General features: G+C 34.1%; 1 protein-coding gene across 2 annotated transcripts in view; it reads left to right on the top strand.

The window, feature by feature from the left end:
- ZNF652 (zinc finger protein 652) overlaps positions 1 to 14,743 on the top strand; it is an 88,651-nt gene that overhangs the window by 63,041 nt on the left and 10,867 nt on the right. For both annotated transcript variants that reach the window (XM_051994771.1, XM_051994770.1), the window contains exons 3-6: positions 847 to 2,008; positions 4,638 to 4,785; positions 6,178 to 6,293; positions 6,868 to 7,012. In XM_051994771.1, the coding sequence (XP_051850731.1) occupies positions 1,109 to 2,008; positions 4,638 to 4,785; positions 6,178 to 6,293; positions 6,868 to 7,012 (1,309 nt within the window). In that variant the 5' untranslated portion in view covers positions 847 to 1,108. The remainder of the gene's footprint in view (positions 1 to 846; positions 2,009 to 4,637; positions 4,786 to 6,177; positions 6,294 to 6,867; positions 7,013 to 14,743) is intronic.

The raw sequence follows: 14,743 nt of genomic DNA, 5'->3' as shown, positions 1-14,743 counted from the left end.
TAATATCTATTTCACAGGGTTAGGGTAAGACTGAATGGGAAAAATATGTGTGTGTGTGTGTGTGTGTGTGTGTGTGTGTGTGTGTGTGTGTGTGTGTTTTGTCAGCTTTAAGGCAGTATATAAATGTAAGCTTTGTTTATAACCACAATAAAAAATAATGCATGTTACAAAAGATTGAAAACTACCAACTAAGGAAGCACAAAGTAACTATTATGAGTATACTAATAGTTTTATATGTGTGCATGTTTGTATGTAGTTTTAATGTAGTTTAGGGCAATAGGTTTTGACAATTTTCTTTGTTTCTAGTTTTAAAGACCACAAATATAATATTGTCTGCACTAATACAAAAACCAGCTCATTTGTAGCAACGCAGCAAAACTTACTAATCATGTAGCTTAGTTTTTTGTTTGGGGAAAAAAAAAGAATCCTAAGTCCCTAACATAGTAATTACTGGCTTTCTCTAAGTACTTGGTATAATGAGTAATGGAAATTACTGAAAAGAAAACTTGTCGTGGATCCCTTGAATGTTATATATAGATTGGAGATTACATAACTAGAATATCAACTACACAAGTTCGGGAATGTGTTATAACAGTCTCAGAAGAAAGTACTTGCAAATAGCAAGCACTCAGTAAAAATCTGTTGAATGTGTGTAGTGTATGTAGTCAAGTTACTTTCCTTACCTGCAAGTTACTCCTTCTGGGCCCTTTAAATAGTGTATGTACTACATGGTGTATGAGGGATCCAGTCATCTTAAAATAATGTTTGTCAGATAAATTTAGTGCTTGTCATAATTAGGAAGTAGTGGCATTTAATATTTTTCCTTTTCTCTGCTCTTCTTTGTAGATAAGATGCTCCGAGACATTTGCAGTGCTCTTCAAAAGAAAAAGCTCTAATGCTCTACTCTTGCCATAATACCAAACATCTTTGATTTTACTTTGGTGCTGAAACACTGGAAGAATTGCATGTAGGCTCTAAGAGGAGAATCTGTCCCTTTTTAATTTTATCATTCTATGGGAATAGAACGGGTTTTCTCTCTTATTACCCACCCTATTTTAAAGCTGCTTCACCACCTTTTAAACTGTTTGATGAATCAGACTTTTTGCCAATGAGCCACACAGCCAATTCTTGCCAAGAGCTGGTTGAAAACTGTGCCGTGCATGTAGCAGGGATGGCACAAGAAGACAGCCATCGTGGTCAAGTGCCATCCACATTTTATCATGGTGCCAACCAGGAACTTGACCTGTCCACCAAAGTGTACAAAAGAGAGTCAGGAAGCCCTTATTCTGTTTTAGTGGACACCAAAATGAGCAAACCACATCTTCATGAAACAGAAGAACAACCTTTTTTCAGGGAAACCAGATCAGTGGCTGAAGTCCGTGCAGTTAAAGAAGACCAAGAGAATTCTGATGACATGGAAGAAGAAGAAGAAGAAGTAACTTATAAAAGGGAACAGATTATAGTAGAGGTAAACCTTAACAACCAAACATTAAATGTATCTAAAGGGGAGAAAGGTGTTTCCTCTCAGTCCAAAGAGACTCCAGTTCTTAAAACCAGCAGTGAGGAGGAAGATGAAGAAAGTGAGGAAGAGGCCACTGATGATAGTAATGACTACGAAGAGAATGAACGGCAAAAGAAAAAGGAGAAGAGAGTGGAGAAAGTCAGTGTTGCACAAAGAAGAACAAGGAGAGCTGCTTCAGCTGCCGCAGCGACCACTTCCCCTACACCCAGAACAACCAGAGGCCGGAGGAAAAGTGTAGAACCTCCCAAGCGTAAGAAGAGGACTGCAAAGGAGCCAAAGGCACCAGTGCAGAAAGCTAAGTGTGAAGAGAAAGAAACTTTGACTTGTGAGAAGTGTCCCAGGGTGTTTAATACACGCTGGTACCTGGAGAAGCACATGAATGTCACTCATAGGCGCATGCAGATCTGTGACAAATGTGGCAAGAAGTTTGTCCTGGAAAGTGAGCTATCTCTCCATCAGCAAACAGACTGTGAAAAAAACATCCAGGTAGGTTTGGTCAACAAGAAGGCAGCCCTAGAGCAATACTTAGTTCTACAGACTTCTCTGATATATGCTCAAGAGAACAGAGAATAGAGACTAGAGTTAAGTTTTCAGTAGTTGTATATTTTAATTTTTCAGCACTAGGGTCTCATATTTTAGAGTCAAAACTTAAAATATAAACTGACACCAAAATTTGGAGAAATAAGAAGAAAGCTATTTTGTAAGAAATTCTCTAATTAGTTCTTAGCTGGTCACCTTTTAAGTCAGGTGCACTTTCTTATAATAATACAAATAGTTGAAGATCTTAAAGGTTTAGAGATCATAGGGAACATCAGGTAGATGGAAAGAAAAAGGGAGAAAGATGTCATATTTGGGTGCAGCAAAGGAAGTAACATTCTTAATGACTTCAGATAAGTGAAAGTAAAAAAGATTTCCAGGAATGAGCTTGCTTTCACCTGTGGAGAACTAACAAGTATAAAATTGAAAAACTAAGCCCATAAGAATAGCTAAACTTTAAAGGCTGAGTTGGTGAAAAATAAGTTATAATCTACTTACATAAAGTTTTAGTACAATGTTATTAATCAGTAAGTAATGAAACTACAAATGACACAGATTAATGGATCTTAATAGATTGTTATAGTAGGATTGAGAAGTGTTCTAATTAATAACATTGGATTCCTTTATGTATATACATGAATATATTCTAATGAATATTTACTAAAAGCTAAACCTGTTTTAAGAAAGATTATTCCTTTTTGGGATGTAAAAGTAGAAATATTTTAAAGCTTTTAAAAGAGTGAATTTATTTTTCTGCAAAACCTTTCATATCAATTGCTAATAGATATAGCTTTCTGTCTTCAGTCCCACTTGTTGACCTCCAACAGTTGAAATCTTTGCTTTACTTTATTTTTATGTGATTTTTAATATTTGTGTTATCTTTGGTATTTTCATCACCTTCACTTCTGAATATATTCCTATCCCATTCAGTGACCCATCCCTTATAACAAAGGATAGAAAAGGGAGGAAAAATCTGCTATTCTTTTGAGAGAGAAGTTTCTGACTTTGTTTTAATTTGAATTATCCCAACCAAAGGGAATGCTGCACAATACTGCACTCTAGAGGTAAAATTGAAGTCCTGTGACCACTGGTTTCTGATTAGTGTTGAAAATTATCATGATCTTCAAAATTATCTTTCATTCTTTTAATTTACTATAAACTTCAGAAAAGTATAGTTTATAAGCAGATACTAAGGAAATACTTTTTTAAAAAAGTAATTGTCACTTTGCCAAACGTTAATTATGCATACAAACATGTTTGTAGGTCTTCATAAACAAAATCTGTTAGAAAAACAATCTTGTGTTTCACTCTCACTTTGTTCTCATTTATAGAAACTTAGTGTTTCTAGTAATATGAGAGATGATAAAAATCATAATGACTTGTATGTAGAGTGGTATATTTTTTTCCACAGAAGTCTGTTGGGTAAGTTGTAGCTTTTCTTAGAGCAATATATTGGCACCTATAGATGTTTCTTATCAACTCTGCCTAGACTTGTTTTTGATGAGAGCTGATATTCTTGAATTCAAGTACTAGCATGATTACTGTGTGTTCTTAATGATTCCCAAGAATTTTCTGGACTTGATCACTTTTACCAGGAACATTTTGTTCCTATTTAATATGTCTGTAGGGAAGAGAGAGCCCACCATTGAATTCAGTGGTAACTCAAATGCCGAAAGACAAGCTAGTGCAAGGATAGTACTGCAGCGAGAGATCTGAAATTTATATTGGAAAATAACTGTTGTAGTTTACATTGATGAGTTTGAACCAAGCTGTGTCAAAGGAAAGCATTTAATAGTTATAATTAGTTCTGATGAAAAAGGCTATATATGGTGAGTTTTAAATTAATCCAATTTGACAGAGTGGAATAGTGGCATTGTTATTCAGCATATATTATGAGGGGTTTCATTTTTCTACACAATATATTTATTACACTAATTAGCTCTCTTTAGGCTGTTAATAAAAGTAATTTGAATCCTTTTAGCACAGTCCAACTGGCCTTGCAAAGAAAGTGACACAAAAGCATGTTGAGAGCCTAGAAAAGTCTAGTTGCTCTGGGATAGTAAACAGTTTGCATATTAAGGATTTGGAGTTCCTTCAGCAAGAGCTAGCTGTCTATACCACTAATAAGATACTAGCCAGACAATAGATATCTCAATGCAAGGACAACTCCCCATTTCTTCTTGCTTTAGTTTTTGTTGTTGTTGTTGTTGTTGTTGTTGTTGTTGTTGTTGAGTTGTTTCGGTCCTCTCTGATTCTTCTGGAGAAGGAAATGGCAAACTACTCCAATATCTTTGCCAGTAAAACTCCAAATGGGGTTCACAAAGAGTTGCCTTAGTTTAGTAGTTGTTAATAAATCTCCCAAAATGTATCTGAATGATGATACTTAGTAAATAGAAAATATAGAGTATTTAGTGTTTGGGAGAAATTCAGTTAGAACCTCAGCTCTATCAGGAATTGGGTTTCTCTGGATTTGTGGCTTCTGCCATAAATTAAAAACTCAAATGTTCCTTCTGCCAGCAGGCAAATGCAGCTTCTTTTGAGCTGTAAAATTTTCTTTCTGTTTATCCCACTCACATAGTGCGTTTCCTGTAACAAATCATTCAAGAAGCTCTGGTCCCTTCATGAACATATCAAGATTGTCCATGGATATGCAGAAAAGAAATTTTCCTGTGAGATTTGTGAGAAGAAGTTCTACACCATGGCTCATGTGCGGAAGCACATGGTTGGTGAGTTCTTCCTGCCACTACTTCTGTTCTCTTTATCCTCTTATGCTTGTAATTTTCCTTGTTTACAAGACTTTTCTTTCTGCCCATCATGGACCAAGATTGGGAGAGCTGCCTTATTTCAATCATCCTTGACTTACTGAAACTAAATGGAAAAAGTCTTGAGTCCTATAAGCATCAAATAATAGTTCTTTTTTTAAAAAAATCTTGATTTTTTTTGTTTTTATATCACCATTTCCAAATATATTAAAAAATGAGAAGGAAAAGAAACAACAAAATTAACCAATACTTCATCTGAGTCTGACAATGGATGCACTGCTCACATCAGTAGTTGCCCACTAGAGAAAAGGCACATTTCCTCTCATCTCTTCTTTGGAACCAAGCTTGGTCACTATAACTGCAGTTCAGTTTCTTTTTATTGTTCTTCCCACTCACATTGTTGTAGTCATTAGTGTATATTGTTTTCCTTGTTCTACTTACTTCACTTTGTATCAATTCATATAAGTCTTGCCAGTCTATAAATATTTTTAATGGAAAATGGGGCTTTTCTTTCTACCTTTGACCTCATCACTGCACTGAGATCTTTGGGTCAGAAGTATGGATGTTTTAGTGACTTTCTTAACATAATTACAAAATGCTTTCCAAAATGGTTGGACCAGTTTGTTCATGTGCCTGACTTCCTCAGTCCTTCTAACATTTAACTGTTCATATCTTTTGTCATCTTTTTTTTTTTGCTGACTGTGAGGTGAAATCTTAAAGTTGTTTTAATTTGCATTTCTTTTATTATTAGTGATTTAGTGCAATCTTTCATATGATTGTTAATATTCTTCTTTTAAGAACTAGTTGTATGCTTTGACCACTTTATTGTGGAATAACTCTTAGTCTTACACATTCATATTAGGTCCCTATATATCTTAAGAATAAATTCCTTATCAGGGATGTTTAACATGAATATTTATTTCCCAGTCTGTAGCTTCACTTCTAATCCTAGTAGCACTAATTTTTGTTACTGCAAAACTTTTCAATATCATGTCATTGAAATTATCTATTTTATCTTTTTATCTGATTGCATCTCTCCCTTGTGTGGTAAGACTTGTTCCCTAGCTATAGCTGTGAAGATACTGGATCTATTTCTCTTCTAATTTTTCTATGGTGTGACCTTGAATATTTAGTTCACCTGGCAGCACTTCTTTTATGATATGGTTCTCCCCTTTCCTATTTCCTTATCTCCCCTTTTAAGTATCATTTGTTCTTCTATTCAGGATATTGTTATTAATGCTTAAAAAATAATTCAAGAAATGGGAATATAGTTTTATAATAATAGAACATATTTTTCCCCATATGATGTTTTGGGTGAACTTAGTATTCTGAGTATAAATGCATTCTGTGTTGCAGCACATACAAAAGATATGCCATTTACATGTGAAACCTGTGGAAAGTCATTCAAACGCAGTATGTCACTCAAGGTGCATTCCCTGCAGCATTCTGGAGAGAAGCCCTTCAGATGCGAGGTGAGGAAATCACCATTACATAGAAGAAATGCAGAAGGGAATAGTTTTGGGATATTTGGCACTATTTCTTGACAAAGAGACATATAGCTCAGTTCAAAAATTGAATGTTTCTACAAAATCTTAAGAAATATACCCTAGACAATATGTTTAACCACTATTTGAATAGGATTCTGTATCTTTGTGGGGAGGAATTTGTCTATATTACTTAAAATTTTATTTTTAACATACTATGAACATGCTCTGTTATTAAGCTTTCTTGGATTAGGTCTATGTTTAGGAAATGATACCATTGCCACTTTTATCACTTTATGTTTGTTCCTTCAGCAGCAGAGCTTGGTTCAATACATCAGACTAACATATAAGGATTTTTTCTTCTTTTGTTCATTAGTAATTCACTTACAGACAAAGCAAAGTAAGAGATATTAAGGCATTCCCATTTTGATAGCTCAATTTCAGAGAAATGTTAGGAAATGCTGGGGATGGACAAGTTTTTGTTATATACTACTGCTTAAGTATAACTGTTATGCCCATCAACCAGTATGATTTAAGATTCTTTCTGCTTTGTCTAATACAGAACTGTGATGAAAGGTTTCAGTACAAGTATCAACTTCGCTCTCACATGAGCATCCACATTGGACACAAACAGTTCATGTGTCAGTGGTGTGGCAAGGACTTCAACATGAAACAGTACTTCGATGAGCACATGAAAACACACACTGGTAAGGACGTCTTGAGAAAGATACAAATACTTTGTACCCATGTTTTATGTTTTTTATGATATTATGGTATAGGGATGGGGAATAGCAGCTACCTGCTAATTCTAAATCAGAAATATGTATCATACCAGATATAACTTTTTGGCAAACAAAATTGATATAAGAAAAGACTAATTTAGGGGCAGCTAGGTGGTATAGTGGATAGAGCACCAGCCCTGGAGGACTGAGTTCAAATCTGGCCTCAGACACTTTATACTTCCTAGCTCTGTGACCCTGGGCAAGTCACTTAATCCTAATTGCCTCAGCAAAAAAAGAAAAGAAAAGACTAATTTGTAAATTAGAACATTAGGATATGATTATTCATTTGAAAGAAGAATTTGATTTACTGAAGTAGTTCTCACTACAATTCTTTTAAATAATGAATTCTTTTAGTTTAAAATGATAAAATTTATCAAAATTTTGTTTTCACACAACTTTTCAGGAATACATCTTTTAAGTAAAATGAGGTGTGACTACAATGGTTTTAAAAGTCAATTTGTATGTTTATAAAAACATATGGATAGCTTAGTATTTGAAAACATTTATAGCATTTACTTGAACTTGGTATTCTGTGAGCAGATTAACATCCACAGACATAATTCCTTTCCTCCCTCCCCCAAAAATCCTCAGATTATTATTTTGTCTTAATCTTTATTTTTCCATTTAAGCTTGGGCTTTTTTTATTCTATATTGAGCCTATTTATTTGCAAATTACTAGTTTTCTCAGTTAAATTCAGTTGTCACACTTTAGTTTGTTCATAGAATGATAGCTCCAGAACCTTAAATTATTTTAAAGGATTTCTTGTCTTTAGGCAAATGAATATCTATATGGAAAGGAGATAGAAGAAGGGGAAGAAAGGTCTGGGATGACTTGGCTTGATTTCTGAACTAAACAGAATTGGCCAGAGAAATATTTACTCTTGTTATATGCTATTGTGGCTATACATGGTGTGCTAAAGTCTTAGTATAAGTTTAAATTTATTAAGGTTTGGTTTTAGTTGGCTTATTTAAGTTTATTAAAGCTTAATTATTAAAAACTTTTGGAACAGCTTGTATTATTATGAGAAGATCCCGTCAAAGTTTAGTAATTAAAGTGTTTGCAGAACCATGAACAGTGCTTAGCTAGCCAAATGGCATTTCAGAGGATGGATGACATTCTGAAGCCTATAAATTCAGCTAAAGAGCAAAATATAACAGTTAACCTGATGCTCATTTTAAAACCTGTTGATTTCTTCCCCTTCTTCATCCTTTCTTTTCTTTCTTTGACTCTTTCTCCCTCCTTTCCTTCCTTCTACCTCTCCACTGCTGGTATAAGCCATTTACAATAAATCATTGTTTTTTCCCTTGATCTCCAGAAATAATTCTGTAACTTAAGGTATTATCAAGTATTAAGTGTTGTGGTCCAAATGCTAAGAATAAAAGACAAAAATAAAACAGTCCCTGTTTTCATAGATTATGTTCTATCAGGAGAGACAAAATATACACAAAATAAATGCAAGTTTTGAGAGACAGGGCATTAATAGCAGGGATCATGAAAGAGTTCATGCAAATGGTGTTACATGAGCTAAGTTTTGAAAAAAAAACTCTGAATTCTAAGAGATTGGAGTAAGGAAGGAGTACATTTCAGGCATATTGGACTGTCAGTTGAAAGGCATGTTTACTGGAAATGGTGTGTTTTGTGAAGAATAGCAAGTAGGCCAGTTTGATCAGACTGTAGAAAATAGGAAGTAATATGTAATGAGGCTAGAAAAATAGTAAGGACCAGGTTGGAAAAGGCTTTGAAGAACAGAAAAGAAATAACAGGGAGCTAATAAAATTTGTCAGGTAGAGAAGTGACATTGATCAGAGCTTGTTCGTAGGAAAAATATCTCTTTATTGTCCATTCCCTTATGTTTTGTCACCTCATCTGTCAATTTCTTCACTATGCTTTATCAAAATCTCTCACAATTTAATCAGTCAACAATTATTTACTGATTTAAAGTATATTTAGATGGTGCTTGGACATTGTGGGAAAAATAAAAAATAGAAAAGTTCTTCTATCACCCTATTTCTTCCAATCTTAATCTAGTCTTGTTGGAAAGACAAGACAAATTTACATGAAATTATTTCAAATAATATATGATAATACAGAGAAGGGGAGATCAAATAGGAAAAGAATAATTGGAGAAGCCTTCACATAGAAGATGGCCTTAAAATTAGGACTTGAAAAATGACTAGAGTGAGGATCATCAAATTGAGAGTTGGATCATTCCAGAGAAAAGGAAGAACACGAGTGAGAACAAAGAGATAAGGATAGTAATGATGTCTAGCATGGAGAGCTACTGGCAAGTAGTGAGAAATAATGTTGGATTGATAGAACAAAGAATTTTATTGAACTTTTTATAAATAAAAGAGTTAGACTACAAATAGAAATTGCTGAACTAGATAACCTGTTATGGCTCTTTCCAGATTTACATCTTGAGATCCTATGATAAATGAGAATTCAAAGTAGCATAATGAAAATGACAGTTTTCAGAAAGATCATTGGAATTGGAGGGGGAAGTCTTTAATTGAGGAGGAAGCTACTATGATAATCCAGGAATTAAAGAAATAAGGGTCTAGGTGGTGTCAATAGAAATAAGAAAGTATTGATATAAGAGATATTTTGGTTTGTTTTTGCTGAAGCAATTAAGAGTTAAGTGACTTGCCCAGGGTCATATAGCTAGGAAGATTTGAACTCAGGTCCTCCTGACTTCAGGATTGGTGCTCTATCTACTGCACCACCTAGCTGCCCCTATAAGAAATATTTTGAAGGAAAATGACTTAAGATTTGATGTGCTAACTGACTGGATATATATAGTTCTCTCTCTCTCTCTCTCTCTCTCTCTCTCTCTCTCTCTCTCTCTCTCTCTCTCTCTTTCTCTCTCTCTCTCTGAAGGCACAGTTGTATCAGAAATACCTGAAAAGTGGGGAGGTGAACCTGAGCAATTGGAAGAATGATGTTGGACAAATGGAAACATTTGAAGGGGGAATTGGTTATACAAGAAAATGATGAGCTTGAGTTTTCTATATGTGAATTTGAAATGGGAGGCTATCAAAGTGATAATAATGCCCAGCCAAAAGTAAAAGATATGATAATGGAGCTAAAATGAAATTTATGTTTGAAAATTATTAGGGGAGGTTTTGGGGAAGATGGTGGAGTAGGTCAGTAAATTTTAAGTTCTTCAGATTTCCCCCCACAAACAGAACAGATTTGTGCCTAAGGGTAAGCATGAATTGGTGAAAAATCAAGACTTGGAGCAGAATAGGGATCCTCATGGCACAACCCAAGAAAATTCAAAGAAAGATCCCAGGCCAGGGATTAACCATGTGAAATGAAAACACTTCAGGCTAGTTCCCCAGAAATACCACATGGGGAACCCTGAGGCTAGAGAGGTTTGACTGGAGTCTCAGCAGGAACCACAGAATCTTTCACCTCCCAACGTGCATGTGGAGTTTGGGGTCTGAGTCGGGGAAGACTGAGGAAACCTTCAGCTGATTAAAAGTGCCAGGCCCAGTTGTGCTACAGAGACAAGAGACCTGAGCAGGAAAGAGCCAGTGCACCAGTGTGTGCAAAAGCAGGGTGAGGCTGGTATTGTAGGAAGGTAAAATATTTAGTTTGGGGTTCCAGGTCAGAGGAGAGAGCTGAAGTGAAACTAGAGGAACAATTCTATCACCCCACAATTAGAGGTGCTTACACTAATACTTCTGATTTAAAAAAAAAAAAAATGAACCAGCAAAGAAGAAAGAACCCAACAATAGAAAGTTACTATGGAAATAGGAAAGACCAGGGTTCATCCTCAAAGGAAGATACTGAAGTTAAAAAAAAAAAAAAAAATCCAAGAAAAACAAAAATATTGTGGGGAAAAGTTAACCAACTAGAAAAGGAAATAATCTTTTAAAATAATAATAATAATAGTTTTTAATTTTTCAATATACATGCAATGATAGTTTTCAACATTTATCCCTACAAAAGTTTGTGTTCCAAATTTTTCTCCCTTTTTTTCTCCCCTCCCCCAGACGGCAAGCAATCCAATATAGGTTAAACTATGTGTAATTTTTCTAATCATATTTCCATGTTTGTCATGCCATGCAAGAAAAATAAGATAAAAAAGAAAACAAACAACAACAAAGGTGAAACTACTCTGCTTTAATCCACATCAGTTGCTATAGTTCTCTCTCTGGATGCATATGGCATTTTCCATCACAAGTCTGTTGGAATTGTCTTGAATCACCTTATTGTTGAAAAGAGTTAAGTCTGTCACAATTGATCATCACATAATCTTGTTGTTGCAAGATACAGTCTTGAAAGACTAAAATAATTCTTTAAAAATTAGACTTGGGCAAGGGAAAGTCAGTGAAGTTATAAAACCAAGAAATAACAATGAAAAAATATAAAAAAATGAAAAAATAAAACATAATGTTAAATACAATAAAAACAACAGATCTGGAGAATAGATGAAGAAGAGCAAATATAAGAATGATTGAACTACCTGAAAGCTGTGACCAAAAAAGAACCTTGACACAATAATACAAAAAATAATCTAAGAAAATTGTCCTGGAGTGATGGAACATGAGGAGAAAGTAGAAATAGAAAAAAATCCATCAATCACTATCTCAAGGAGATCTTTTATGGAAAATACATAGGAATATTATTGTACAATTCAATTGTAGAAAAACAATTCAAATATATTAGAACTACAATTGGAATTGTGCAGGACTTATAGCTACAATAAAAAATTGCAGGTTCTGGAATCATATATGCCAGCAATCAAAAGAACTAGGCTTATGGCCAAAAATATCTCATCTAGCTAAATTATCCATAATATTGAATTAAAAAAAAAATATTCAATGAACATGCACATTTTCAAGACTCAACCAAAATCGAACTCAGTAGAAAATTTAACATTTAAGAGCCAATATCAAAGATCAGTTTCAAGGAACTTAACATGAACAAAATACATGGAAATGTATGCTCTATGTTGAACATCAGCAATTTGGTAACTCAAAAGAAAAATTAAGATAGGATTGAATATATGATTTGACTCTATAAAGTAAAACCACCTAGAAAAAAGTAGAAATAGTAGTTATATTATACAAATGAAGAATAGACATAGAGGCATTAATGGGAGGAGGATGGCTTGTAGTTCTGACAACCTATTCACATCAGGAATGGATTAAATAGGCAGTGCTACACATATACCATAAAGGATATAGCATCTTTCAAAATTTATAAAGAAATAAGGGGAGAGGGATGAGCAAAGGGAAAAGCAAGGAATGGGAGAATAAGACAAGGTAGAAATACATGCATTGTGGGTGAGGGGAAGTTAAGTAATAGCCAGGCAAATTAATGAGCAGAATTAAAACAAGAGTTAGCAGAGATAGGAAAGAAGAGATATAGCAAACACAACAAGAATCAGTACAGCTAATAATCATTGATGTTAGACAAAAGTCAAAGATTCAGTCAAGAGAGAAATCTACATTATGTCAGCCATACTAATACTATTTTTAGATGCAGGGGCAGGTACGTGTGTGCGTGTGTGTGTGTGTGTGTGTATGTATATGTATATGTATATATAAATATGTGCTTAACTATAGCCTTATAGCCTGCTTGGGGGAGGTAGAGGAATAAAAGGGGGGAAAAAAGAATAAAGTAAAAAAAGTGTGCAGCAGAGAACAAAAGAACAACTCACAAGGAAACAAAGAAAAGTTGGACACCCATGAACATCGTTTCTTTTACTCTTATATATCCTTTCTTGAACTGGTAATTTATTGTTAAATATTTTCAGTCTTTCCCAATGTTCTGCTGAAACCTATTTTATTCTCCTTTTCATTTTTCTTTTTTTCTATTCTGTCCTAATTTAAAAAGAAAGAAAATTACCAGCTTAGCAGTGGCAATCAAAGTCATAAAAATGTTTAAGCGATATCAGGCGAGAGACTTAGAGAAAGACGAACAACTCGGAGACAAAAAGAGTCAGTAAAAGCAAGAGGTTAATTAGAGAAAAAGCCAAGATAGTATAATTTTTAAAGGAAAAAGATAGTTTTGTAGAAAGAGAACATTGGTGATTATTTTAAATATAATAGAGAGGTAAAGTAAAATGAGCACAGAGGAAGAAGAACATGAATTGTCAAAAAGGAAATCATTAATGACATTAAAGAGAACATATTCAGGAACTTTGTAAGCCAAATTACTAGGGTTAAAGATTCTTTAAAGCAGCTAGGTGATATAATGAATAGAGTTCAGGAGTCAGAACCACCTGAATTCAAATCTATCCTCAAACACCAACTGTGTGGCTTTGGGCAAGTCACTTAATCTTGTTTGCCTTAGTTTTCTTATCTATTACAGTATCAGAAAAGTATCAGACACAACTGAAAACAACTAAACAACTTTAAAAAAAAAAAAAAGACAGATTACTTAGTGATGGAAATAGGGATACTAACTATAACCCACTCATTTAAAGATTTTTAGCAGTAAAAGGGGAAAGAAGTTGAATAATATAGAGACAATGGGAGGTTTGGTTTGTTTGTGGGTTGTTTTTTTTTTTTTTTTTGAAGATTTTTTTCCCCAAAAAAAAATGAAGATCTCTGTATATTTGAAGTGTTGGGAAAAGAACTCCTAGAAAGGAAAGATTGAAGATATTGGGAAGGGAGTAGATAAATGTGAAAACAAAATTCTCTTCCAGCATAGAAGAGGAGCAAGGTGATTAGCTTTTTGAAAGGATCTTCTTTTTTAGTAATAATTAAAAAAAAAAAAAAAAAAAAGATAGGATGAGTGTAGAGAGTGTGGTAAGTTGAGCATATTACACAGGCCTGAGCATTGAATGGTGTGAATCTCAGTGAAATGAGCAGGATTTTCTGAGGGTATAGATTGAATAAATAAAGAATTAGGAACTTGAGAAAAGTGGAGACAATAAAATAGCCATTGAGAAAAATTCCTTGAAGAATCAGCCAGCAATGAATTAAACAATTGCTGAATATTGGCAAAGAATTAGTTCAAATCTAATTCATAAATTTTTGGTGAACCAGTTATTCAATAATGTATCTTTCTCTAACTTTATAACTTGGAAATTCAGAATGGAGAAAGAAGTAGAGTAAAGTTGATCTAGTTTTGAACATTGGTACAGTGAAGGATCCCATGGATTTGGGAACCTGAGGGGAACACTATATTGGTATAAGAATCATTGAATACCTTTGTGAAAAGTCATTGTGGTCATGAAATCCAGATTGGGTACGAAATCTAGTATAGTTAGTTTAATATAAAAAAAAGCTAATGGACTTGGAAGAAGAAGTTGAGTGATCAAAGTCTCAGATATAGACAGAAATTAAATTAAGGAGGAGACAGTTCTATATATTCACAACTTTATTTCTTTTATGGTGAGGGTGAGGAGGTAAAAGAAAAAAAAGATAAACAGGTCTGGATAAAGGCAAGTTTGGTCAGAGTAGAATAACGTTTCTACAAGGCACAATGGAAAGGAGTGGTAATCAAGAGGACTGATTGCAGAGATGAAACACTGTATGATTGAGTTGGATGGATTTATCAATTAAGGCAACTAAGAAATGAAAGATGGTATCTAGATTAGCAGGTATAGAGAAAAAGAATTAAATAAACAGTTAAATGAGAGAAGGGAAACACATCAGAAGTGAAGGGATTTCAGTTCATCTACTCCAACTCCCTCA

Source organism: Antechinus flavipes, chromosome 4, assembly GCF_016432865.1.
Source record: "Antechinus flavipes isolate AdamAnt ecotype Samford, QLD, Australia chromosome 4, AdamAnt_v2, whole genome shotgun sequence".
Classification (NCBI taxonomy): Eukaryota; Metazoa; Chordata; class Mammalia; order Dasyuromorphia; family Dasyuridae; genus Antechinus; species Antechinus flavipes.
Note: the sequence above shows the minus strand (reverse complement) of the source record. Positions and strands in the feature narration are given on the sequence as shown.